This window comes from Lithobates pipiens, unplaced genomic scaffold (assembly GCF_037356315.1).
Source record: "Lithobates pipiens isolate NorthernLeopardFrog02 unplaced genomic scaffold, aLitPip1_a1.2 Scaffold_8, whole genome shotgun sequence".
Lineage (NCBI taxonomy): Eukaryota > Metazoa > Chordata > Amphibia > Anura > Ranidae > Lithobates > Lithobates pipiens.
This window is the reverse complement of record NW_027507903.1, coordinates 444,330,959-444,356,671: the sequence shown is the minus strand read 5'-3', so window position 1 is coordinate 444,356,671 and position 25,713 is coordinate 444,330,959. Positions and strand designations below refer to the sequence as shown.

The window sequence follows — 25,713 nt, the reverse complement described above, 5'->3', positions numbered from 1 at the left end:
TGCACTCGGCAAGTGAAGTTGCTCCAGAGCTTAGTAAATGAATTAAAGCTTCATTTTGCAAAGAATAACCAATCATATTCAAGGAAAATAAAAAAAAAAAAACATTATTTTTGCTTGCACATGAATGGATGATGTAGGCCATTGCATGTGGTGTGAACATACCCTTAGAGGACACCTCTGTCCTAGGAATACCAAAAATCTTCATTTTTTATTGGTCTATAGAGTCTTCTTTGTTATTTCTGTTCCTGCCTGTCTTCATTATGGTGAAAACTTCTGCAAATTTTCATAACAGTATCTGATTTTTTGATTCCATCCCTTCTATGAACTGCAAATCACACATTTGGGAGAAGCTAGCAGGATGTTCTGTCTCGGAAATAAAAAGCTGTTGCCCATCATAGCTCTTATAAAATCACTGAGTAGGTAGACAAAATGGTCTCGGTAACTGCCGAGCAGAGATATTTTTCATTTCAGACTCTGCTTAGTAAGCTAAGGTCATTTGGTGAATGGCTGATTATGTAACAGCTATTTTGCTGGCATTAATGGGAACACTGGCAGCTCTGAGGGATGTAAACTTACCTGTTGCTTCTCATCCAGACAGGGAAAGCTGGAAGAATTAACTATATATATTGTATTTTCTGATTTCCTGCTTTATTCTGCTTTACACCTTGAACAGAACATGCTGATTCTTTGCCTGTTGATCTAATACTTTTCATTTGCCTCCAGTGTCACCCCTTATCCCCATTTTGTCAACTTCTTTTTTATATAGTTGTAATGATTAGGATGTCAGGCAAATGGCAATCCCAATTGTGTGCCTCTGTCTTGAATCAATGGCCTGTTTGAAATTAAATAACTCACTCATTTTAACAGCATGCATTTATATTGCGGCAGAATACATTTTTACAGGAATTAGAATAATGGGGCTGATTTCTAATTTGCATTACAGAGAACAACATCCCACCATCACACTAACCCTTCCTGTATCTCTTATGTGGTATACACACGAGAATTTTTTTTCTATGTGTAATGTTAGTGCGATGTTCACCCGCACTGTGATATTGTGTTCCGACAGGGGGAGCCCCACACGCCAGAACACACTGATCAGTGCTGGCAGCCATTGGATGCCGGTCAGATGCTGGTTTTCCAGCATGCACGTTCAACTGGCTTCTGTAGAACAGACAGGTGTACGCATTGGTCGGTTCCTGCCAAACGTATACATTTTGGATGATTTTTGGCCTGTGTGTACCCAGCCCAACACTAATTAATCATGAATTTCTAACTGACTTAAATATTTTATCTAAGTATCCTTACTTAATTTAATGCCCATAATGACTGGCCAGTCTTCTCTACGTGTGCCTATACCCTTTTGCCTCTAAACTACTTTATCTAGCAGATGTACTACATATACTTGTGAACAGCACTATTCTTCCCTTTCTTATCTATACTACTCCAATGGACAGTAGACAGTGACAACATAACATATAATCACCAATCAATAGAGTTTGATTAAGGGAAGTAAAATAGGTACCCTTTGTCCCAAAAATGCCTTACCGATCAAGGAAGTCTGATAACTCAAATGTAAGCAAAAGGCTTACCTCAACCGGCTGATTATCAAGCTCCTTGTTTTAGATACTCAGGGTCACCTGGAAACCACTCCTAGGCAAAGCTCGCCACCTGACATATATTTTATAGATAGGCAACTCCTATCCTCATATTGATTAGTGGTTCCAAATTAATAATAACTACTGCAGTAGGGAACAGACACAAAATATATGCTCAGCATCTTTCCAAATAACTGTTCTGCTTTATTATGACGCATTTGAAAGTTTTGAATAAACATGATTATGAAGTTATCACATTAATATTACAATTGTACGTTTATGATAACAAGGGGTGTTATATAGGCAGGCTAGTACTAATCAGGACTCGAAAGAATGCAAAACATGTACTGAAAAAATTATTAGTGTGTGCACTGTGAGGGCAATACATATAAAATAGAATACAATTATATACAGAACCTACAAATTTCCATAATGCCGCGTACACACGATCAAACAATCCGGTGGAAAAGTCCGGCAAACTCAAGTCTGCCGGACAATCCGCCCGTGTGTAGCCTCCTGGGATTCTGGGACTGACATCATAATAGGCGGGGACATCATCCGGTGATGTCCCTATATAAGTCGCCGCGCGTCGCGTCCGTGCCATTGTGAGCGGAGGATGCGACGAGGCAACATCTGAAGAGAAGAAGAGAAGAACAGAAGACAGCGACAGCGGCGACAGAAGACCGGGCCACCGCCTGTAAAAGAGCTAGAAGAAGGAGCGGTGGCCCGGCAAGAAGAACCGAAGAGGGGGACAAGACCCCCGAAGTCGGAAGAAGAGGGCGGCGGCGAAGAAGAAAGCCGGGCTCCTCCGCTAGCAAAAGAGCTAGCAGAAGATAGCGGAGGAGTCCGGCGAGAAGACCTCCGAAGACGGAAGACCCCCGGAGCTGTGCAATAAACTATTTTAACCCTTGTGTGTTGTGTTTTTTTTTTTTACTTTTTTTTACAGGTGAATGGGTAGGGGTACATTGTACCCCATACTCATTCACATAGGGTGGGGGGCCGGTATCCGAGGGGCCCCTTATTAAAGGGGGCTCCCGGATTTCAATAAGCCCCCCGCCCGCAGACTCCGACAACTAACGGCCAGGGTTGTCGGGAAGAGGCCCTTGTCCTCATCAACATGGGGACAAGGTGCTTTGGGGTGGGGGGGCCGCGCGGTCACCCCTTCCCCAAGGCACCCTGGTACAGCTCAGGAGGGGGGGGGGGCGCTCGCTCGTCCCCCCCTTTCCTGGCCGGCCGGGTAGCGTGCTCGGACAAGGGTCTGATGTGGACCTGGGGGAGTTGGGGTTCCCCTTTAAGTCCATACCAGGTGATGGGGCCAGCGACGCCTCCTTCGCTGGCCCCGGCTACCTGGAGACGCGCTCAAAATGAGCGGACTTTACTCCGCGTGTGTGGGCGATTCCGTTCATTTCAAAAGTACGGCGGATAGTCCGCCGGACTTAGTACGCCGTATTAGTCCGCTGAAAAAGTGCTGTGTGTGGGCAAGTAGCCTGTTCGGAAAGTCCGGCGGACAGTCCGGCGGGAAGTCCGCCGGACTAAGTCTGCCGGATAGTCGGCTACGTGTGTACACGGCATTACACTAACTTTCCATTTAACCCTAACACTAACCTTCCCTACAACACTAACTTTAAAACCAACTTTCACATTAGCCCTAGAACTAACCCCCCTCTGTTACCCTAACATTAACCCTTCTTGCAACCATAACACTATTCTTTTCTTTAGACCTAAAACAAACACTTCATGGAAACCTAACACTAACTCTTCCTATAAACGTAAAAGTAACCCTCCATGTAAACCCAACATTAAGGCTTTATATATTTCTAACATGAACCCTTCCTGTAAACCTAATATTAATAACTCTGTACACTTTAACCCTAACTCTCTGTTACCCCAACATTTATCCTTCTAAGACTAATCCTCCTTGTACTCCTAAAACTAACCCTTCAATGAATCCCTACCATTAGCCCTTCTCCTAAGCCCTTATCTCTAACACTAACCCTCACTGTAACCCTATCTTTACCTTATCTTGTTATCCAAACATTTCCTCCCTTAAGGCCTAACAATACCTTTTCATGTAACCCTAAAACTAACCCTTTAGGTATCAAATAATTTTGTGCAGCACTATAAAAATAAATTAATACATTTTATTAGTGTCCTTAATTAATACATACTGTATAATAAAGTCCACCTTTTATCTTCCAAAACCCTCTGTGTTCCAAAAAGTGACATAAAAGTTTATATGTTTACAAAGGCTTTTGAACTTTATACCAAATCTTCTGTTTGTGGTCACCATGCCCAACACCACCACACTCATGTATGTGATTCTGCTCCCATTGGATGCGACCTCCAAATTATAAGAGGTTCAGACAGCATCAAGAAGTATACACCAGCAAACACTCTATACGTCCACTCTCAATGGTAACCAAGGAACCTGCTCCAACTTTTTTCCATATGTATTCACAAGATCTGCTCTATTTAAATTTAAACACCCCACATGGGTCAGATGAATCCCCTCAGTATATTTCTGTCCAACCTTCACAGGGTTAATATGCAGCCAAAAATTGGGTGCCGTGGTGCTCCAATGACTATTACCACACTTTCCAGGTCCTTTCTGTTCTCTCCTCTTCCTGTAGATGGGGCTGTATTTACCAAAATGGCACTTATGGGGTAGTACCTAGGGTAGAAGTGTTAGCCCTTGTACACACGGTCAGAGAATCTGTCGGAATGAGTCTTATCGGACCGTGTCGTCAGATAATCCGACTGTGTGTGGTCAGGGCCGCTGATAGAAATCATGGGGCCCCGTACAGCCTGTCTGATGGGGCCCCCTTCAGCTCCACTATGACCCCGCCCCTGGTCCCTCCTTCAGCCCCACCCCTGGCCCCACCCATTGCCCCTCCCCAGACCCCGCCTTGAAACAATTGGTGGGGTATGTATTGCAGAGTATTGGCGGGGTATGTATCGCAGAGTTTTGGCGGGGTATGTATTGCAGAGTATTGGCGGGGTAAGTATTGCAGAGTATTGGCAGGGTATTGGCAGGGTAAGTATTGCAGAGCATTGGTGGGGTATGTATTGCAGAGTATTGGCAGGGTATTTATTGCAGAGTATTGGCAGGGTAAGTATTGCAGAGTATTGGCAGGGTATTGGCAGGGTAAGTATTGCAGAGTATTGGCAGGGTATGTATTGCAGAGTATTGGCAGGGTATTGCAGGGTATTTATTGCAGAGTATTGGCAGGGTAAGTATTGCAGGGTATTGGCAGGGTAAGTATTGCAGAGTACTGGCGGGGTATGTATTGCAGAGTATTGGCGGGGTAAGTATTGCAGTGTATCGGCGTATTGGCGGGGTATGTATTGCAGAGTATTGGCGGGGTAAGTATTGCAGAGTATTGGCAGGGTAAGTATTGCAGAGTATTGGCGGGGTAAGTATTGCAGAGTATTGGCGGGGTAAGTATTGCAGAGTATTGGCAGGGTAAGTATTGCAGAGTATTGGCGGGGTATGTATTGCAGAGTATTGGCAGGGTAAGTATTGCACAGTATTGGCGGGGTATGTATTGCAGAGTATTGGCAGGGTAAGCATTGCAGAGTATTGGCGGGGTAAGTATTGCAGAGTATTGGCGGGGTATGTATTGCAGAGTATTGGCAGGGTATGTATTGCAGAGTATTGGCAGGGTATTTATTGCAGAGTATTGGCAGGGTATTGGCAGGGTAAGTATTGCAGAGTATTGGCAAGGTATTGGCAGGGTAAGTATTGCAGAGTATTGGCAGGGTATTGGCAGGGTATGTATTGCAGAGTATTGGCAGGGTATTGGCAGGGTATGTATTGCAGAGTATTGGGTATTGGCAGGATATTGGCAGGGTATTTATTGCAGAGTATTGGCAGGGTATTGGCAGGGTATGTATTGCAGAGTATTGGGTATTGGCAGGGTATGTATTGCAGATACTTCAAGCCCCCCCTGCCCCCCCCCCCCCCAAAGCAAGCATACACCTCACCTGTAATTGTCCACAAGATCTCGACTCGATCGCCCGGTCCCTGCTCTCTCTGTTCGCCTGAGTCGCCTTTCACTCTACTACTAAGTTCTTGTCACGCGGAGAGAGAGAGAGAGGATTGGGAATATCACTCCGCAACACCATAACATTATATGCTGGCCGGGACTTGTGCGGTGTGCGGAGCATTAGGAGCGGGTGCAGAAGATGTATTCTTCCGCGCCCGAAATACAGGAAAGAGTCCCTCCCCTGCAGCCGCATACTGAAACGAATACTGATCGGTGGACTTTTTTATACATAAAATTTTGCAGTTCAGGTTGCCCGGGCCCCCCTGCTGGTCAGGCCCGGTACAGCAGGGCCAGTTGTACTGGCCTATCAGCGGCCCTGTGTGTGGTATACATCGGACTGATTCCGTCCGAATCTCCGTCCGACCCAATTTTCCAACATGTTGGAAATATTTCCCAACCAACTGGGCTGGACGGACCTAATCCGATCATGTGTAGAGCATTTTCATCGGACCAAGTGCCACGCATGCTCAGATCAAATTCCTACATCAAAGCTATTGGCTACTAGCCTGAATGTAGTCCCATCGTAACGAAATTACGTCATCACGTTCTGAAAGATCGGATTTTTCACCAACTTGGCCCGACCGTGTGTATGCAACAGTTTCGGACACAATCCGTCGGACTAAATCCGACGGGCAAAATCCGACGGATTTGGTTGGCAAAATCTATGACCGTGTGTACGTGGGCTTAGAGGGGTCAGCACCAAGCCTTAAATTTAACAGGCTATGATTTTTTTCTTTCATATTTTGTTTGCCATCTTAAAGCTGAATTACAGGGAAGCTGCAAAATACACAGATAAAGCACATTTACAGGAACTGTTTTACCTGCCAAAGGGTTTATATTTTTGTCCATCTATTTATGAGATTTACACAAGCTTACTTTACTGCACAGCCATGTCTTGTGGGGCAAAAGACCTAATTTTTATCGGATGTAGTTAATTTACATCTACAGGTCTCCATCCTCTTGAAAGGAGCTCACTGCTCTGCCACTCTAACCTCTCCTTATATCAGTATGTTCCTCGTGCTGCTTCCCTCTCCCAGTCTGAACTCTGCTGTACAGGGACTGTACAAGTCTGATATTAAGTCATATTTAGGTACTTAAGCTGCTTATATTTACAAAAATATATTTAAATATGAATTCATGACTACAGAACTGAAATTATATGATTTTTATTTTATATCTGCCTGGAGATCCTTTAAAGTTATATCAGTTTGCGGAAACTCTGATTTCCCAGCATGGGCTAAAATACACAGAAGGTGATGAGTAACAGTAATTCTCACCCCCTGCTGTACAACATGATTGATTTATTGATGGCACAATATTGACTGCTCTCCAATGTATACATGTCATTGTCGAGTTAATGGGCACTTTCTCAACATAGTTGTGCTCTTGCATTTCATTTCAAAATCCGTTTTTTACACATTTTCAACTTGTATTCTTGTTCAGCTAAGAGGGGATCGCTCGCTGGAAGTGGATAAAATGTCTGTGAATGGACAGAGACCATCTCGAAAATCAATCACAAAGATGCTTTGTAAGTAAAATATGAAGTGTACTTATGTGTTGTGTATTGTAATACTTGTGTGTATAATAGAGTATATAGAACAAATGAACAAAAGCTGTTTTTCCAGCAATTTTAAAGGTTTTGAGTGTCTGTATTATTCACAGTATTTACAGTCCATTATACTTTTCTTGTATGTACATATAAGAGTAAGAAAAATCTTTCTAATAAACAAAAGGCGCCAGGCATGGTAGGAAAAAAAGAGCGAAAAAACAACCCTTTTTCAAGATATTTAGGTAAGCCGGGAAGGCATGTACAGTATGTACGTCATCTTCCAGAAACCAATAAGTGGAGGCTCAATACTAAACCTCAAAAATGAATTGTGTCTTGATTGGATCTCTGTTTAGTTTTTTCATTGACTCCTCATTAGCTTCATATGCAGTTTAATTTCCCTTTTTTTTCACCATTTCTACAAGGTGATGACAAGGCTGCGTCCACTTCCTTGTAGTCAAAGCTTGCCTGTTCCTTCTTGAAACCACAGGTTAAGGAGGCATTTCATTACAGTGATGGGCCAACAGAGATGAGGGGGCATGCAGGCTCCAGCACTACAAGGGACCTGAATGGCTGTAGTAGAGGAGATTGACAGGGAGCAGTTACCATTAAGTGGCTACACTTTATACCTACTAGCAACTCCCTTTGTTAAGGGACAAAGTCATTTTAATCACTCAAGGACCAGGCCTATTTTTGAGACTCAGTGTTTATAAGTTAAAATTATTACTTTTTTGCTAGAAAATTACTTAGAACCCCCTAACATTATTTTTTTTTTCAGTGACCCTAGAGAATAAAATGGTGGTTGTTGCAATACTTTATGTTACATTTGGGCAACGGTCTTACAAGTGAAATTTTTGGGGAAAAAATACACTTTTTTTACTTAAAAAATAAGACAACAGTGAAATTAGCCGATTAGATTCCATCTGGAGCGCAGCTGCCCAGAGTTTTTTTCCTTCTTACCCACCTCACATGTGTGATTTGAACAACGTTTTCATATGGGTCGCTTTTATTCTGATTACAAGTGTAGCGGCAGCTCCTGAAGAGCACCCGCTATGCGTTTTTTCTAAAATTAAATTTGCCTAAACTGCAGTTTGGTTTGGGTGTAATTATCTAAATTGGGCCTCAGCATCAGTCTGACTGGACTGTTAGATGTTCAGCCTGGCCACAAGGGGCACTGTCTCTTCTGGAAGGCATGGAACTGTGGTCTGGTCAGGCATTTAAGTTACTCTCTCCCGGAGCCAGCCCAGTGGGAGGGGCACTCTCCTGTGCTTCTGGGAGAGGGTACATAAGATGCGGATGTCACCGGGTTTCCGGTCCAGTATGATGTGCTGATTACATGGTCCTGGTCCTCCTGAACTGTACATGTGGTAAAGCAAGGACAGAGGGTTGTGTTGTAACTGCGCCATCAGCGCCATCTTTACTCGGACATTCACTGAGGTGCGTAAGCATGGCAGGAGCCCTTGCCGAAAAGCCTGCGAAGTTGCACAACCCAAGCATCCCAGTGGGAGGAGTCTGAGTTGTTTTTTCTGCACGAGGCACCGCATGAGAGTGTGTTGCGGAAGGAGGAAAGGTCAGTTGATATTTTCTCTCGGAGTGTTGGAGAAAATTTCTTTGAGGATGTACCGTGCTCTGGGTATGCAACCTGTGTCAGGACCCAGGATGCCTCTTGGAAGGGGTTCCGCAGGAATACAGCTCCCTGGTACCATGCTCACAGACACAGGCATTTGCCTGCTGCCGCAAGGGCGGTTCATACTATACACTGCTGGAGACATCGAGGGCCTGGGTATGTTATGCGGAAAGTGCATGTCATAGACTAGATGTGACCAGAACTGTGTGACTGCGACAGAGTGAACCAGACATAAATAGGTAAAGGTAAGTTTATTAAGGTAAATGCATATAAATGTGAACACACCACCAATACAAACTGAGTGAACAAACCAAACAACCAAACAGTGATAATAAACAAACAAACCAGCATATGTAGCAAAAGGGAGTACCAGAATCGTAGTCAGGCCAGGCCAGGGTCATAAACAAGAGGTCAGCAGATGGGGGGACAAGGAGAAAGGGATCAGGTTGCAGGATAAGGTTCCAGGGATGCAGGAATAGATAGCATCAGGTAGAACAGGTTCAGGAGGTAGGATGTAGGATGCAGGAGGCAAGATGCAAGGTTCAGGATAAGGTAACAGATAAACAGGCTGCAGGTCAGGGCACAAGGACAATACCAGGGCAAGGTGTGTGTGCACTTGCCCGGTATTTATACAATGGCTGCTATCAGTCATGTGACGCCAGATTGCAGAAGGTGATACCTGCTCCACACTGCCAGGATCCCTCCGCTGGTGGACGCCAGTACTGCGGCCCAAAGATGACATAATTCCAGCAGGGAAAAGCTCTTCTGACAGCTCCAAACTGCCACGAGACACCTGCATGTGGATCTCAGTACTGCACGCCAAATGATCTATATTACCAGCGGAGGGAACCTTTCCTGACAGTACCCCCCCTCGAAGGAGTGACCTCCGGACGCTCCAACTAGCGGTTGCTGGGGAAAGTCCATTGCGTCAAGCCGGGCCATGAGCAAAGTCACATCAGGTTGAGCAATAAGTACGTCAATCTGGATAGCAGGCACAGAAACATCAAGCTGAGTAGCAGGCACATTGAGCTGGGCGGCAGGCACATTGAACTGGGCAGCAGGCACATTAAGCTGGGCAGCCATCATAGGCACATCAAGCGGGGCAGCCAGAAGATCAAGCAGCAGGCAAATCAAGCTGGGCAGCAGGATGGGCACATCAAGCTGGGCAGCAGGCACGGGCACATCAAGCTGGGCAGCAGGCACATCAAGCTGGGCAGCAGGCACGGGCACATCAGGTTGGGAAGCAGGCACTTCAAGCTGGGCAGCAGGCACATCAAGCTGGGCAGCAGGCACGGACACTTCAAGCTGGGCAGCGGGCACATCAAGCTGGGTAGCAGGCACATCAGGTTGGGAAGCAGGCACTTCAAGCTGGGCAGCAGGTACGGGCACTTCAAGCTGAGCAGCAGGCATGGTCACTTCAAGCTGGGCAGCAGGCACATCAAGCTGGGCAGCAGGCACGGCCACATCAAGCTGGGCAGCAGGCACATCAAGCTGGGCAGCGGGCACATCGGGTTGGGAAGCAGGCACTTCAAGCTGGGCAACAGGCACGTCAAGCTGGGCAGCAGGCACGGGAACATCAAGCTGGGCAGTGGGCACCTCAAGCTGGGCAGAGAAAACAGCAAGCTGGTCAGCGGGCACAGGCACATCAGGTTGGGAAGCAGGCACTTCAAGCTGGGCAGCAGGCACTTCAAGCTGGGCAGCGGGCACGGGCACTTCAAGCTGGGCAGCTGGCATGGGCACATCAGGTTGGGAAGCAGGCACTTCAAGCTGGACAGCATGCACATCAAGCTGGGCAGCAGGCATGGGCACTTCAAGCTGGGCAGTGGGCACGGGCACATCAGTTTGGAAAGCAGGCCCTTCAAGCTGGGCAGCAGGCACAGACACATCAGGTTGGGAAGCAGGCACTTCAGGCCATGGAAATGGGTAACACACCTTCAGACCAGGAAACTGGCTCTGGTTATTTGGGCTGGAATGCTGGCTCTCCAGGCTGGAGCGCTGGCTCTGGCTCTCCGGGCTGGAACGTGGCTCTGGCTCTCCGGGCTGGAACTCTGGCTCTGGCACTATGGGCTGGAACTCTGGCTCTGGCACTACGGGCTGGAACTCTGGCCCTGACACTACGGGCTGGAACTCTGGCTCTGGCACTCCGGGCTGGAACTCTGGCTCTGGCACTACGGGCTGGAACTCTGGCTCTGGCACTACGGGCTGGAACTCTGGCTCTGGCACTCTGGGCTGGAACTCTGGCTCTGGCACTATGGGCTGGAACTCTGGCTCTGGCACTACGGGCTGGAACTCTGGCCCTGACACTACGGGCTGGAACTCTGGCTCTGGCACTCCGGGCTGGAACTCTGGCTCTGGCACTATGGGCTGGAACTCTGGCTCTGGCACTCCGGGCTGGAACTCTGGCTCTGGCACTATGGGCTGGAACTCTGGCTCTGGCACTCCGGGCTGGAACTCTGGCTCTGGCACTCTGGGCTGAAACTCTGGCTCTGGCACTCCGGGCTGGAACTCTGGCTCTGGCACTCTGGGCTGGAACTCTGGCTCTGGCACTCCGGGCTGAAATTCTGGCTCTGGCACTCAGGGCTGCAACTAAGGTTGACATGGCTGATGGGGAAACATACATTTGGGTAGGCTGATGTCTGATGGCAGAGATGGTTTGCTTGGCTGGGGCCGATTGCATGATGTCAGACCATGCTGAAAGTATAGGTTATATAAACTGTAGTTTTAAGTCTCCCTAACAAAAGACTGAGCAGACACAATGCACTCAGCAATCACCTGTGGGGAACAGGCTGAGTAGTGTTCACAAAAATCATCAGGATCATCTTCAAAAAGCCATACTAAGGATACAACCTGATTCATATTAAAAGGAGTGAAATCATCATGGCCATCTGGGATGCAGGGCAGGGCCAGCTCAGTACAGATCTTGATCAAAGGCTGCACCTCCCCAAACAATACATAACCCTGATCGTCCAGGAAGTGAGCCAAACGGATAGCTGCAAACAACTGGTCACTAGACCATCCTTTCAAAGCCTGGCAACAATAATCACTACTTTCAGGTGGCAGCAGAGAAAAATAAATAACCTCATCAGCATTCATGTTTGCAACCAAACTGAAGCAAAATGGTTCCCCTGTACAGCCACTTCTGGTCAGGGATGGCCCTGGTATTCTGTCATAGACTAGATGTGACCAGAACTGTGTGACTGTGACAGAGTGAACCAGACATAAATAGGTGAAGGTAAGTTTATTAAAAGTAAATGCATATAAATATGAACACACCACCAATACAAACTGAGTGAACAAACCAAACAACCAAACAGCGATGATAAACAAACCAGCATATGTAGCAAAAGGGAGTACCAGAATTGTAGTCAGGCCAGGGTCATAAATAGGGATGAGCCGAACACCCCCCGGTTCGGATCGTACCAGAACTTCCGAACGGACCGCAAATTTGTGCGAACTTTAGAACCCCATTGAAGTCTATGGGACTCGAACGTTCGGAATAAAAAGTGCTAATTTTAATGGCTAATATGCAAGATATTGTCCTAAAAAGGGTTTGGGGACCTGGCTCCTGCCCCAGGGGACATGGGTCAATGCCTAAAATGTTTTTAAAAACGGCAGTTTTTTCGGGAGCACTGATTTTAATGACGATTAAAGTGAAAAAAAAAGTGAAATATTCCTTTAAATATTGTGCCTGGGGGTGTCTATAGTATGCCTGTGAAGTGCCACATGTTTCCCATGTTTAGAACAGTCCCTGCACAAAATGACATTTAACGAAAAAAAGTCATTTAAAACTGCTTGCGGTTTTAATGTTATATCTGGTTCCGGCAATATGGATGAAAATCATTGAGAAAAATGGCATGGGTAGCCCCCCCTGCCCATTACCAGTCCCTTTGGGTCTTGTATGGATATTAAGGGGAACCCCGTACCCATATTAAAAAAAGGAAAGACGTGGGGCCACCAGGCCCTATATACTCAGAACAGCAGTATACAGGCGGTGCAAATAAGACAGGGACTGTGTAGGTTTGTTGTGTTAAGTAGAATCTGTTTGTAATTTTGAACTGGTACATTTTTAAAGTGTAGTTCCAGTCAAAAAATCTATTTTTAAGCTTTTTGGAAAACATAGGGAAGGGTTATCACCCCTGTATAATTTGTTTTGCCGTCCGTCTTTTTTCATCTCACTTCCTGTTGTCTCCTTCCGTTTGAAAGTAGGACACATTTGTAAGTTGGATGTTTGAAAGTAGGGGCCTGGCTATATGCTCTGCAGAAATGGCAGAACAAGGTGTTGGTGTTGCCACAACATTGTAAGCCCTCAAAGTGTCTCTTGGTGGGCGCTGGAGCGCCCTGCTGTGAACGATTATATCAAGAATTGTAATTACATGCCATTGTTGAACAGTGGTAGAAAAATTGGGCCTTTGGTGGTTGTGGTGCTGGTGCTGGTGCCACAACACTAAAAGTCCTCACAGTTACTCTCAGTGGGCACAGGAACGGGCCCTGCTGTGAAATATTATATCAAGAATTGATGCCCCTGTTAAACAATTGGGCCTTAGGCACTGGTGCTGGTGCCACGACACTGCAACCTCTCCCATATACTCTAGTTATGGTGCAGGAACGAGCCCTGCTGCAAAGCATTGCATCAAAAATTGTAATTAAACGCCCCTGTTAAACAGGGGCTGAAAAATTGGGCCTTAGGCACTGGTGCTGGTGGCACGACACTGCAACCTCTCCCATATACACTAGTTGTAGTGCAGGAATGAGCCCTGCTGCAAAGCATTGCATCAAAAATTGTAATTGAATGCCCCTGTTAAACAGGGGCTGAAAAATTGGGCCTTAGGCACTGGTGCTGGTGCCACGACACTGCAACCTATCCCATATACTCTAGTTGTAGTGCAGGAATGAGCCCTGCTGCAAAGCATTGCATCAAAAATTGTAATTAAACGCCCCTGTTAAATAGGGGCAGAAAAATTGGGCTGGTAGCATCACCCAGAACCAAAAATGTTCTTCCAAGATATCAGCGGAGGAGGAAGAGGATAGACAATCAACATAACAGGACAGTCACTCAGCATCAGCATAGGCAGTCTTGAAGGGATGTGATATTTAAAAAAAAATGATCAGCTTCAGGTGCTTGGTAGCTGTGGGTAATCCAAGACTGATTCATCTTTATGAAGGTCAGTAGATCAACCGAGTCGGTGGACAGGCGCACCCTGTGATCGGTAACAAAGCCACCAGCAGCACTGAAGGTGCGTTCCGAAAGAACGCTGGATGCAGGACAGGCCAGAAGCTCAATTGCATACTGTGCAAGCTCTGGCCAGTGATCCATCCTCAAGACCCAGTAAGCCAGAGGATTTTCAGTGGGAAAGGTGTCCAAGTCTGACCTTGCCCCTAGGTATTCCTGCACCATGTAAATCAGACGCTGGTGATGGTTGCTGGAACCAATCATACCTTGGGGCTGCGGACTAAAAAATTGTCTGAACGCATCGGTCATTTGGCTACCTTCTCCACCGCTCCTTCTGACCGATGCCTCAGCAACACGTTTTCCAAGACCAGGAGTTTGTAACCTCCCAGTCTCTGGGAAAGCGTTGCGCAGACCTTTCTGCAAGGCCGCCCAGAGATGTCTCACCCTCTGCGACGGCAAGATAAGGTCGGCAACCTTACCCTTGTACTGTGGATCAAGGAGAGTGGCCAGCCAGTAATGGTCCCTCTCCTTGATCCGAAGAATATGAGCATCCTTCCGCAGGCTTTGCAGGATCAGGGAGGCCATGCAGCGTAGGTTAGCTGAGGCATTCGGTCCGGAGTCCTCTGGGTCACTAAGGACAACATGATCCGCAGCTACCTCCTCCCAGCGACATACAAGTCCACGGGTTTCTTGGGACTGTAAATCATCCCTACAAGACTGCTGCTGCTGCTGATGCTGAGTGCCAGCCTCCACCTCCATGCTGACACAAACATCCTCCTCCTCCTCCTCCTCCTCGTCCTCTTCCTGTGTGATGGGTGGGACAGCAGGAACACTGTCTGGATAAAGAAGGCCTTGAGAGGCAAGGAAGTCCTCTTCCTGCCTCTGTTCTGCCTCAAGTGCCCTGTCCATTATTCCATGCAGCGTATGCTCCAACAGGTGGACAAGAGGTACAGTGTCACTGATGCATGCACTGTCACTGCTCACCATCCTTGTGGCCTCCTCAAACGGTGAACGGACAGTGCATGCATCCCTGATCATGGCCCACTGGTGTGGTGAGAAAAAAACAAGCTCCCCTGACCCTGTCCTGGTGCCGTAGTCGCACAGGTACTCATTGATGGCCATCTGCTCGTGTGCAGCCACTGCAGCATGGCCAATGTTGAGTTCCACCTGGTGGGCATGTCAAATATAAGGCGGCTCTTGGGTAGGTTCAACTCCTTTTGGAGCTCAGCCAGCCGAGCACAGGCATTAAATGATCGGCGGAAATGCACACAGACTTTTATGGCCTGCTTCAGGACATCCTGTAAGCCCGGGTACCTGCCCAAGAACCGCTGCACCATCAGGTTAAGGATGTGAGCCACACAGGGCACATGGGTTGTCCCTGTCGGAGGGCGGAGAGGAGGTTGGTGCCATTGTCACAAACCACCAATCCTGGCTTAAGCTGGCGTGGCGTCAACCATTTCTCGGCCTGCCCCTGCAGAGCTGACAAAATATCTGCCCCAGTGTGGCTCCTGTCCCCCAAACAAACCTGCGTACTTGCGTAGCCCCTTGAACGCCTACAGAGCACCGCTGGTTCTGAGGACAGAGCACTGGAAGAGGCCATGGAAGAAGAAGAAGAGGAGGGGGTGGAGGAGAGAGGTGTGTCACAACCAGTAGTAGCATTTTGGAGGCGTGGTGGCGGAACAACCTCCAACATTACTGCACCTTGTCCTGCATCCTTCCCAGCTGCCAGAAGAGTGACCCAATGGGCCGTGAAAGACAGGTAATGTCCCTGTCCATGCCTGCTGGACCATGAGTCAGCGGTAATATGCACCTTACCGCTGACCGCCCTGTCCAGCGAGGCAAGGACCTTGCCTTCCACATGCCGGCAGAAAGCCGGAATCGCCTTCCGTGAGAAAAAGTGGCGTTTGGGGACCTGCCACTGAGGAACCGCATATTGTACAAACTCACGGAAGGGGGCAGAGTATACCAACTGAAAAAGTTGCTAGCAATTTAGCCAAGCTAGCATTCAACCGCTAGGCATGTGGATGGCTGGGAGTGAACTTCTTTTGACGGTCCAGCAACTGGGGCAGGGAAATTTGCCTGCTATAATTGGACGTGTGTGTACTGCTAGCAGAGTGCCCGGAAGCACTTGGCTGTGACACACCTAATTCCTCTCAGAGCAGGTTTCAGAGAGGACTGAAGGTCTAGTGGGGTTGGAGATCCCAGCTGATGAGGAGCAAGGAGAGGTCCGCTTTGTTCTTTGGTGTGGGTCTTTGAGGTACACTTGCCAACGAGCTGCATGACAGGTCAACATATGTCTGGTCAAGCATGTGGTGCCCAAGCGGCTGATGTTTTGGCCACGCGAGATACGCTTGAGACATATGTTGCAAATAGCAGTGGTGCGATCTGATGCACTCCTCTCAAAAAAGGCCCACACTAAAGAACTTTTAGAATAACATGCAGAGGCAGCGCCCTGCACAGGCGGAGCTCTGCGGTGTGATTCAGTCGGTGTGCTGCCCCTAAGCTGGCCCCCGGAGGTCATCCTGCCTCGTTGGACATGTGCCTCCTCCTCCTCCTCTCTCCTACCAGGCACCCACGTGGAGTCAGTGCCCTTATCAGCCCCTCCCTCTTCATCGCTGGAGCAAACCTGGCAGTATGCTGCAGCTTGTGGAACATGACTGCCAGATTGCTGTCCTTCTTGAGCATCCCCTCTCTCTACGCTCACGCTACTGGCTTCCTCTAGCTGAGTATCATCATCAGAGCCTACAAAACACTGGGCATCCTCCTGGAGCATGTACCCAACACTGTGCTCAAAGAGTTCAGGGGACTCCTCAGGAGGACGTAGTGGGTCTAGGGAAGGAGTCAGTGATGATGACATTGAGACGAGGGAAGGCGATGCGTTTTGCTGCTGCTTTGCTAGTACCCTGAGCCTAGGTGAGAGAGGATGAGGAGGATGAAGAGGGCTTGGTCATCCACTCTACCAAGTCTTCGGCATGATGCGGCTCAACACGTCCAGCTGCTGAAAATAAGGACAAGCGTGTCCCATGGCCACGTGCTGATGACGATGCACCGTGTCCACGACCAGCACTGGTGTCTCTAGACACAAAGCATGCTTGCCGTCTTTTATCGGCTTGTGCCTGTCTGCCTCTCCTTGTTGGCCTTCCAGACATGGTAATGGCCTGAAGGGAGATGGGAAAAACAGCAATTGGGTAGTGTATATTGTGCTGGAGGCACACAACACCCACTAACTCCTGCAGATGCCTTTATTATAGAACAGGAATTAAAGGGTAGATACCGGTGTATACTGTGCTGTGCTGGGGGCACACAACACCAACTAACTCCTGCAGATGGCAGATGGCTCAATTAGAGAAGAGCTATATAGGTGGATAATGGTGTATACTGTGGTCAGGACACACAGACAACACCCACAAACTCCTACAGCTGACTGAAAGCTGAATTACAGAAGAGCAATATAGCTAGCTATATAGGTGGATAATGGTGTATACTGCGGTCAGGGCACACAGACGACACCCACAAACTTCTACAGCTGACTGAAAGCTGAATTACAGAAAAGCAATATAGCTAGTTATATAGGTGGATAATGGGGTATACTGCGGTCAGGGCACACAGACTACACCCACAAACTCCTACAACTGACTGAAAGCTGAATTACAGAAGAGCAATATAGCTAGCTATATAGGTGGATAAGGGTGTATACTGCGGTCAGGGCACACAGACAACACCCACAAACTCCTACAGCTGACTGAAAGCTGAATTACAGAAGGGCAATATAGCTAGCTATATAGGTGGATAATGGTGTATACTGCGGTCTGGGCACACAGACAACACCCACAAACTCCTACAGCTGACTGAAAGCTGAATTACAGAAGAGCAATATAGCTAGCTATATAGGTGGATAAGGGTGTATACTGTGGTCAGGGCACACAGACAACACCCACAAACTCCTACAGCTGACTGAAAGCTGAATTACAGAAGAGCTATATAGCTAGCTATATAGGTGGATAAGGGTGTATACTGCGGTCAGGGCACACTGACAACACCCACAAACTCATACAGCTGACTGAAAGCTGAATTGCAGAAGAGCAATATAGCTAGCTATATAGGTGGATAATGGTGTATACTGCGGTCGGGGCACACAGACAACACCCACAAACTCCTACAGCTGACTGAAAGCTGAATTACAGAAGAGCAATATAGCTAGCTATATAGGTGGATAATGGTGTATACTGTGGTCGGGGCACACAGACAACACCCACAAACTCCTACAGCTGACTGAAAGCTGAATTACAGAAGAGCAATATAGCTAGCTATAGAGGTGGATAATGGTGTATACTGCGGTCAGGGCACGCAGACAACACCCACAAACTCCTACAGCTGATTGAAAGCTCAATTACAGAAGAGCAAGAATGCTAAATTGGTCGATAATGGGGTATACTGCACTCAGGGCACACAGACATCACCCACAAACTCCTGCAGATGGCTGAAAGCTCAATTACAGAAGAGCAAGAACGCTAAATCGGTCAATAACGAATGGTGTATACTACTTTGAAGGTACACAGAGAACACCCACTAACTCCTACAGACGCCAACACACTACACAAGGCCGCTGCGCTGGCGGCCTTATATAGTTTTAAGCGTGTACTACACATCCTGAGCTATGATTGGCCACAGGCATCCTGCCTGTGGCCAATCATGGCTCTCCTTGGCTGCCGGCGCTGTGATTGGCCAAGCATGCGGGGTCACAGTGCATACTTGGCAAATCATGAGCCAGCAATGCACTGCAATGGGGCAGTGCATTGTGGGCCGTGAGCGACACACAAATTTGGCGCGAATGGCCCATTACGTTCGGTATTTGCCGAACGTGCTAACAGCCGATGTTCAAGTCAAACGTATGTTCGACTCGAACACCAAGCTCATCCCTAGTCATAAACGGGAGGTCAGCAGATGAAGGGACAAGGAGAAAGGGATCAGGTTGCAAGATAAAGTTCCAGGGATGCAGGAATAGATAGGATCAGGTACAACAGGTTCAGGAGGCAGGATGCAGGAGGCAGGATGCAGGAGGCAGGAGGCAGGATGCAAGGTTCAGGATAAGGTAACAGATAAACAGGCTGCAGGTCAGGGCACAAGGACAATACCAGGGCAAGGTGTGTGTGCACTTGCCGGGTATTTATACAATGGCTGCTATCAGTCATGTGACGCCTGATTGCAGAAGGTAATACCTGCTCCACACTGCCAGGATCCCTCCGCTGGTGGACGTCAGTACTGCGGCCCAAAGATGACATAATTTTAGCAGGGAAAAGCTCTTCTGACAGCTCCAAACTGCCAGGAGACACCTGCTGGTGGATCTCAGTACTGCACGCCAAATGATCTATATTACCAGCGGAGGGAACCTTTCCTGTCAGTGTGACAGCCTGGTCACCAACCCTCGGCCATTCTCTAGATGCAAGAGGTGTGGAGAGTACACTTTTAAAGTGGAGCAGTCAGTCACATTGTCAAGGGCCTACCGTGTGGACTGGGCCACGGCGTGACAACCGAGGAGTCGGCCATCTTCGCCCCTCTGATGAGGCCTTCCACTGCAGTGACAACTGTTGTCGTTGACATTCCCGAGAGAGATGCCACTGCGTCTACCACTGAGACTGCTGAGGAGACTACTTTGGAGCAGATGGACACTGCTTCTACTACTGTTACTGAAATCACTAAGTCTTCCCAGAACCGACATGGCGGTCCGCCACTGAGCCCGGCTGGATCCAATCAGCGGAAGAAGGTTGCTTTGGGAAAAAGTCTGACTGTGAGTACACCTTTAGTGAATTATTTACCAGCAGAGGAATATAGAGATTCGGAGTTAGAGTCTTTGTCCGATATGGAATTTTGGGGACATTGTCTCAGGAGTTGTTGTGAGCTGGAGGGGACGATGTAGCCGCCACTTGTACAGATGTTTTGGACTGGCTATCTCTAACCTCAGGGGATGGAACGCCGAGTGGGGAAAATCCCGTTATGGTAAATGTGACTCTCCCTAAACCCGTGAATTTGCCCACTCTTAAAAGGGACTCTGCCATGTTGGTACAACGGTCCCCAAACTCCTGCATACCACCCAGAGAAAAAAGTGCCTGTGCATTACCGAGACTTGCAAGGTCACAGAGACTTCTTCACAAGAGAGTAGCTAGTGAATACGGGTTGTAATTCGCCTTTGTTCCAAGGGACATTATGACCGTTATTGAAAGGAACCATGAGGCCTGGTACGAGGATGATGTTTGGAGCTATTTAAAGGTACCAAAGACGCTCCGGAAAAAGGCGTTTTCACCGGAGCTTTATGAACGGTTTGTCGGATGTCTACGGCATTGGAGCTACGGTCGGCACATTTATGAGGACAAAGTTGTGATCTGCAGACCAGATAAAGACAGTGCCATGTACTTTATTACTACTGTGGATGCACAGGGGAAAGACGTAACTTTGCCTGATCCCCGTTTCTACTGGTGAACTGTTCCTGAGTCAAGACTTTGAAATTTGCGAGGAGGGTTTCTTTTGGTCTTTGCCTCTTTGAAAAATTTTCTCCAAGCTACTGAACTATGGGGTAGTTAGACAGAGACTTCACTTCAGCGACACATACCACCAGGTGGCATGAGTCGGCACAATTAGCACTGTTTTATGAAAAAAAAAACGGTTTTAGAGGTTTTAGAGTTTAGAGGAGAGGAATCCATGGAGACTGATGGAATCCTGCCTTCTAATAGTTTAGGTGTAAAGTACTGTATATATGTTCTTTTCTTTTCCAGGATTCACCAGAGAGCATCTATCAAACCGCCGGAGAATGGGTGGGTTAGATAGACAGGCTTGGGTGGTAACTTTAATGTGAGATAATTCTGTGTTTGATGCAATATGGAAATTTTACTATTGTTTCCTTACCCTTTTTTCCCTTCCCACCCTAACATTCAGGTACTCTAAGTTTTTTTTTTTGTAGGTTTAGTTGTTAGCTCTGGGTTTCTTTTTTTCCTGCCTTTCCCAGAGGATGGGGACATCGTCTAAATAAGCAGAGGGAGTGTGCAGCGGCGGCTCCTGAAGAGCACGCGCTATGTGTTTTTTCTAAAATGAAAGTTGCCTAAACTGCAGTTTGGTTTGGGTGTAATTATCTAAATTGGTCCTCAGCATCAGTCTGACTGGACTGTTAGATGTCAGCCTGGCCACAAGGGGCACTGTCTCTTCTGGAAGGCATGGAACTGTGGTCTGCTCAGGCATTTAAGTTGCTCTCTCCCGGAGCCAGCCCAGTGGGAAAGGCGATCTCGCTGTGCTTCTGGGAGAGGGTACATAAGATATGGATGTCACGTGGTTAAGGGTTCCGGTCCAGTATGATGGTCCTCCTGACCAGTCCCCAGGAAGGCTATGGCCTGGGGTGCGGATCCACCCTACGGATGTCTTGGAGCTGGCTAGCCCAAGGCAAGGAAACTAAAGGAGGATTCTGAGGTGGTTGGGTGCCGTTTCCGGTTCGGGAGAGGCCCAGTGTACTTTGAGCATTCCAGGAGAGGACTCTTCAGAAGAACACCATTTACGGGTTGGTTTTCTTAGAAAGAGCCTGGAAGGGCTGAAGTAACTGAGAGAATCTGGTCTTGGGGACATCGCCAAGTAGGCTGAAAGATCCAGGTATCCTATAAATGTTTCAGGCTTAGTTTCCCTACATGTTATGCAACAACTTCTGTGGCAAAGACTTTGTTCCTGAGTAAGCACCAAGTTGGCTGGTAGGCCTTGTGAGAAAGGGACTGTCCAACTTGAGTGATCATCCAGCTGTGAATGGCTATTCTCTGGATGCAGTCAAAGTAAGCAAGTTCTTTAATGTTTTTGGACTTTGACACTAATGCCGCTGTCAAGAAGGCCGTCCAGGTAATCCGGCGGTATATGGAAGACCTGCCCGCAGAATCCCTATACTAAGAGCTAACCAGCACACATGAGTAGTGTATTAGTGCGAACAGGCGCACGTGGGTGCGCAACAGCGCAAACGGGCACACGTGGGTGCACGGCAGCGCGAGCGGGCGCACGCGGGTGCGTGATAACACGAACGGGCGGACGCGCACGGGTGTGCGCGGGTGCGTGCAGACGCTCCGTGTGACTGTTTTTGGTGCCCAGAGGGCTATTTAGGGGAATCTGTCACTGTGCCTCCTTGCTGTCCAGTCTACAGTGTTTCCTGCATTCTGGGCTCCAACACCAGGTACGTGACAGTACTGGACAGCCAGGTCCGAGCCCACGCAGGGAGCCTCCACCATGGACGAGCTCTGCCGCCATCTTGCTGGACTTACTCAGGCGGTGAATAGCCTGCAAAAGGCCTATAGTCAGCTGGATGAACGTGTCCAAGCCCTGTCTGCATCCACACCCTCTGCTTCCGGGAATTCTGTTGCACATTCAGTGGTGATGATGCCGCCAGAACCCTGGGTTCCCACACCTGAGAGATTCTCAGGCAACCAGGGTAAATTTAGGATATTCTGTAATGCTTGCAAACTTTTCTTTGCCCTGCAACCAAGGACCTTTTTTCTTGAAGCCACCAAGGTGGGGTTTGTTATTTCGCTGCTGGCAGGTGAACCCCAGTCCTGGGCTCATCGTCTCCTGGAAAAGAAGGATCCCTCCCTTGATACCTTAAGCACCTTTTTTCAGGCAGTGTCTCTGCTCTATGAGGATTCACAGCTAACCGCCACTGGAGAGCCAGCTCTGCACGCCCTGCAGCAAGGCCGCAGACCCGTGGAGGACTACATGTTGGAATTCAGACGTTGGAGCTCTGAAACAAACTAGAATAATGCTGCCTTACGGTACCAGTTTTGTATGGGTCTTTCAGAATCCTTAAAAGATGAACTGGCCCAAGTGGGCATCCCTGAGACTTTAGAAGCCCTCATTGACCTGTCCATCCAAATAGACAGACGTCTAAGAGAGCGACGCACGGAATGATCCTCTGGCAGTTCTCATCCTGTTTGAATGTTGCCACGTGTGCCTAGTTCTCCCCATTCAGCCTCTTCAGTTCCTGCTATGGCTGCCTCAGATACTCCAGAACCTTATGCAGCTGGGCTTGCTTCGACCATCTTTGACCCCTGAGGAACGCCAATGCCGTCGGCCCGGTAACCTTTGCCTGTATTGTGGAGAGCCAGGACATTTTGTACGAACTTGCCCTGCAAAGCTTCGTAAGTGCTTTTCCATTTCTCCTGCTCTTACTCCCATTTTGCCAAACAGTATTACTCACCTAGCTGTTCCTATTCTCTTGCAGATCCCAGGAGGGAGTATTCAAACCAATGCTATAATTGATTCAGGGGCTTGCAGTGGCTTCGTGGACTTGTCCTTTGCTTCCAAACATCACATACCCCTTCGGCCTAGAGTGAAAGGACTTTCAGTGTATTTGGCCGATGGCTCTACTCTTAAATCAGGGCCAGTAACTCAGGAGACTTTACCTCTGCTTACCACCATTTCCGGGACTCACCAGGAGTTACTGTGATGTCATCAAGTCTCTGCTATTTTCCATCATACTAGGCATGACCTGGCTGAGAGCCCATAATCTACAAATCGATTGGATCTCGGGGAAGATTGAATTCCTCTCACCCTACTGTCATCAACATTGTCTATCGGAAGTCAATGATGCCCCTTCTTCTCTACTATGCCTAGAAGTGGATGCTGAGACCTGTCAAGCTGTACCCGAAGTTTACCACAGCTTCCTGGATGTTGTCAGTAAAAAGGGTGCAGAAACTCTCCCTCCACATAGGCCGTACAATTGCCCAATAGAACTTCTTCCCGGAGCAGAGATCCCTTTTGGAAGAATTTTCCCATTGTCAGAATTGGAATTAGGGACATTGAAGACTTACCTTGATGACAACCTAGAAAAAGGGTTTATCTGACCCTCCAGCCCCCCGGCGGGTGCAGAAATTTTCTTTGTGGAGAAAAAAGATCACTCCCTACGTCCATGCGTAGATTATCGGGCACTTAACCTTAAGTGCCAGAACTGTTCCAAAGACTGGGGTCTGCAGTAGTGTTCTCCAAGCTGGATCTTCGGGGTGCCTATAATCGAGTCCGCATTCAGAGTGGAGATGAGTGGAAAACTGCCTTCCGCACATGGTTCGGGCACTTTGAATACTTAGTTATGCCTTTCGGCCTTTGCAATGCCCCTGCCACATTCCAACACTTCGTGAATGACATTCTCGGAGACTATCTTGACTTATTTGTTATTATTTACTTGGATGATATTCTGATTTTTTCCTCCTCCTTAGCTGAACATCGAGAACATGTTAGAAAAGTTTTAACACGACTCCGTCTTCACGGTTTATACGCCAAACCTGAAAAATTTATATTCGAACAACAGAGCATCCAGTTCCTTGGTCTGATCATTTTGGTGGAAGGCATTAAAATGGACCCTCAGAAGGTTTCTGCCACTCTGGACTGGCCAGCCCCTACTGACAGGAAAGGAATTCAACGGTTTGTGGGCTTCACAAACTTCTACAGGAAGTTCATAAGGGAATTTTCCACCATCATTTCCCCATCACAAGAATAACCAAGCAGGGCCTAAGGTTCCAGTGGACTCCTGAAGCTCAAGCAGCCTTTACAACTTTGAAGGATCTGTTCATCTAAGCCTCAGTTTTAAAGCACCCTGACTCGACCCTGCCATACATCTTGGAAGTAGATGCCTGGGAGATAGCGGTTGGGGCAGTGCTTTCCCAGAGACAAGGACCTAAATCCCTTCGGCACCCAGTAGTGTTTTTCTCTTGTAAGTTATCCGAGGCAGAGAACTACGATGTTGGCGATCGAGAATTATTAGCAATCAAGGCTGCGCTTGAAGAATGGCACTATCTTCTGGAAGGAGCACCTCACCAGATCCTTGTTTATACAGATCATAAGAATCTGGAATATTTAAAAACTGCTAAGAGACTGAGACCACGACAGGCCAGGTGAGCACTTTTCTTTACCAGATTCTCATTTCACATAATCGCCCAGGATCGAAGAACACCAAGCCTGACGCCTTGTCACGAATGTACAATGAACCTGAAGTCCCTTTGTCCCCAGACACCATCCTGTCTTCAGGAAACTTCCTCCTGCTCCAAGGGCATTTACTTTCTCAAATCAAACAAGCTTCCATTGGTGCTGCTTCCCCGCCTGACACCACTCTACAGGCCAGAGACGACCTTCTATGGTATAAGGACAATATTTTCGTTCCCCAGGAAGTGCGAGTTTTGGTCCTTAGTTCCTGTCACGATCACATGCTGGCCAGCCATTTCAGAGTGAACAAGACCTCTAAACTGCTTCAGCGCACATTCTGGTGGCCGCAGTTATGGAAGGACTGTAAGGATTACGTGGAGGCATGTGCTACCTGCATCCAGAACAAAGGCAGCAAGTCTAAGGCATGGGCAGAGGCGGCTCTCTAATTAGGCAAATTAGGCGATTGCCTAAGGCCCCGCAGTCTCAAGGGCCTCGCAATCGACTAATTTGCCTGTGATCAATGCGGTGGCAGCAAGTGCGGGGAGCGGGACAGTAGAGTCCTCTAGGTGGCGCAGTGGCTGGATGACAGACGGCATGAGGGCGGCATATCCATGTGGGACCCTCACCTGAGCTTCTCTCTTGTGCCACTCACCAGACCTCTCCTCCGCACCTGCCTCCTATTTGGTTCTGGAGTGGGGGGGGGGGGGTTGCTGAAAAACCACCCAGCTGCATAGTCCCACCATGAGTGTGAAGAGGGAGGAACTCTTATGATGCCGACCAGAGGAAAGGTGAGTGCC

General features: G+C 48.1%; 1 protein-coding gene across 1 annotated transcript in view; it reads left to right on the top strand.

The window, feature by feature from the left end:
* The window catches only part of NMUR2 (neuromedin U receptor 2), a 101,863-nt gene that overhangs the window by 30,734 nt on the left and 45,416 nt on the right, over positions 1-25,713 (top strand). The window contains exon 2 of the mRNA XM_077468346.1: positions 7,088-7,172. Within this exon, the coding sequence (XP_077324472.1) occupies positions 7,088-7,172 (85 nt within the window). The remainder of the gene's footprint in view (positions 1-7,087; positions 7,173-25,713) is intronic.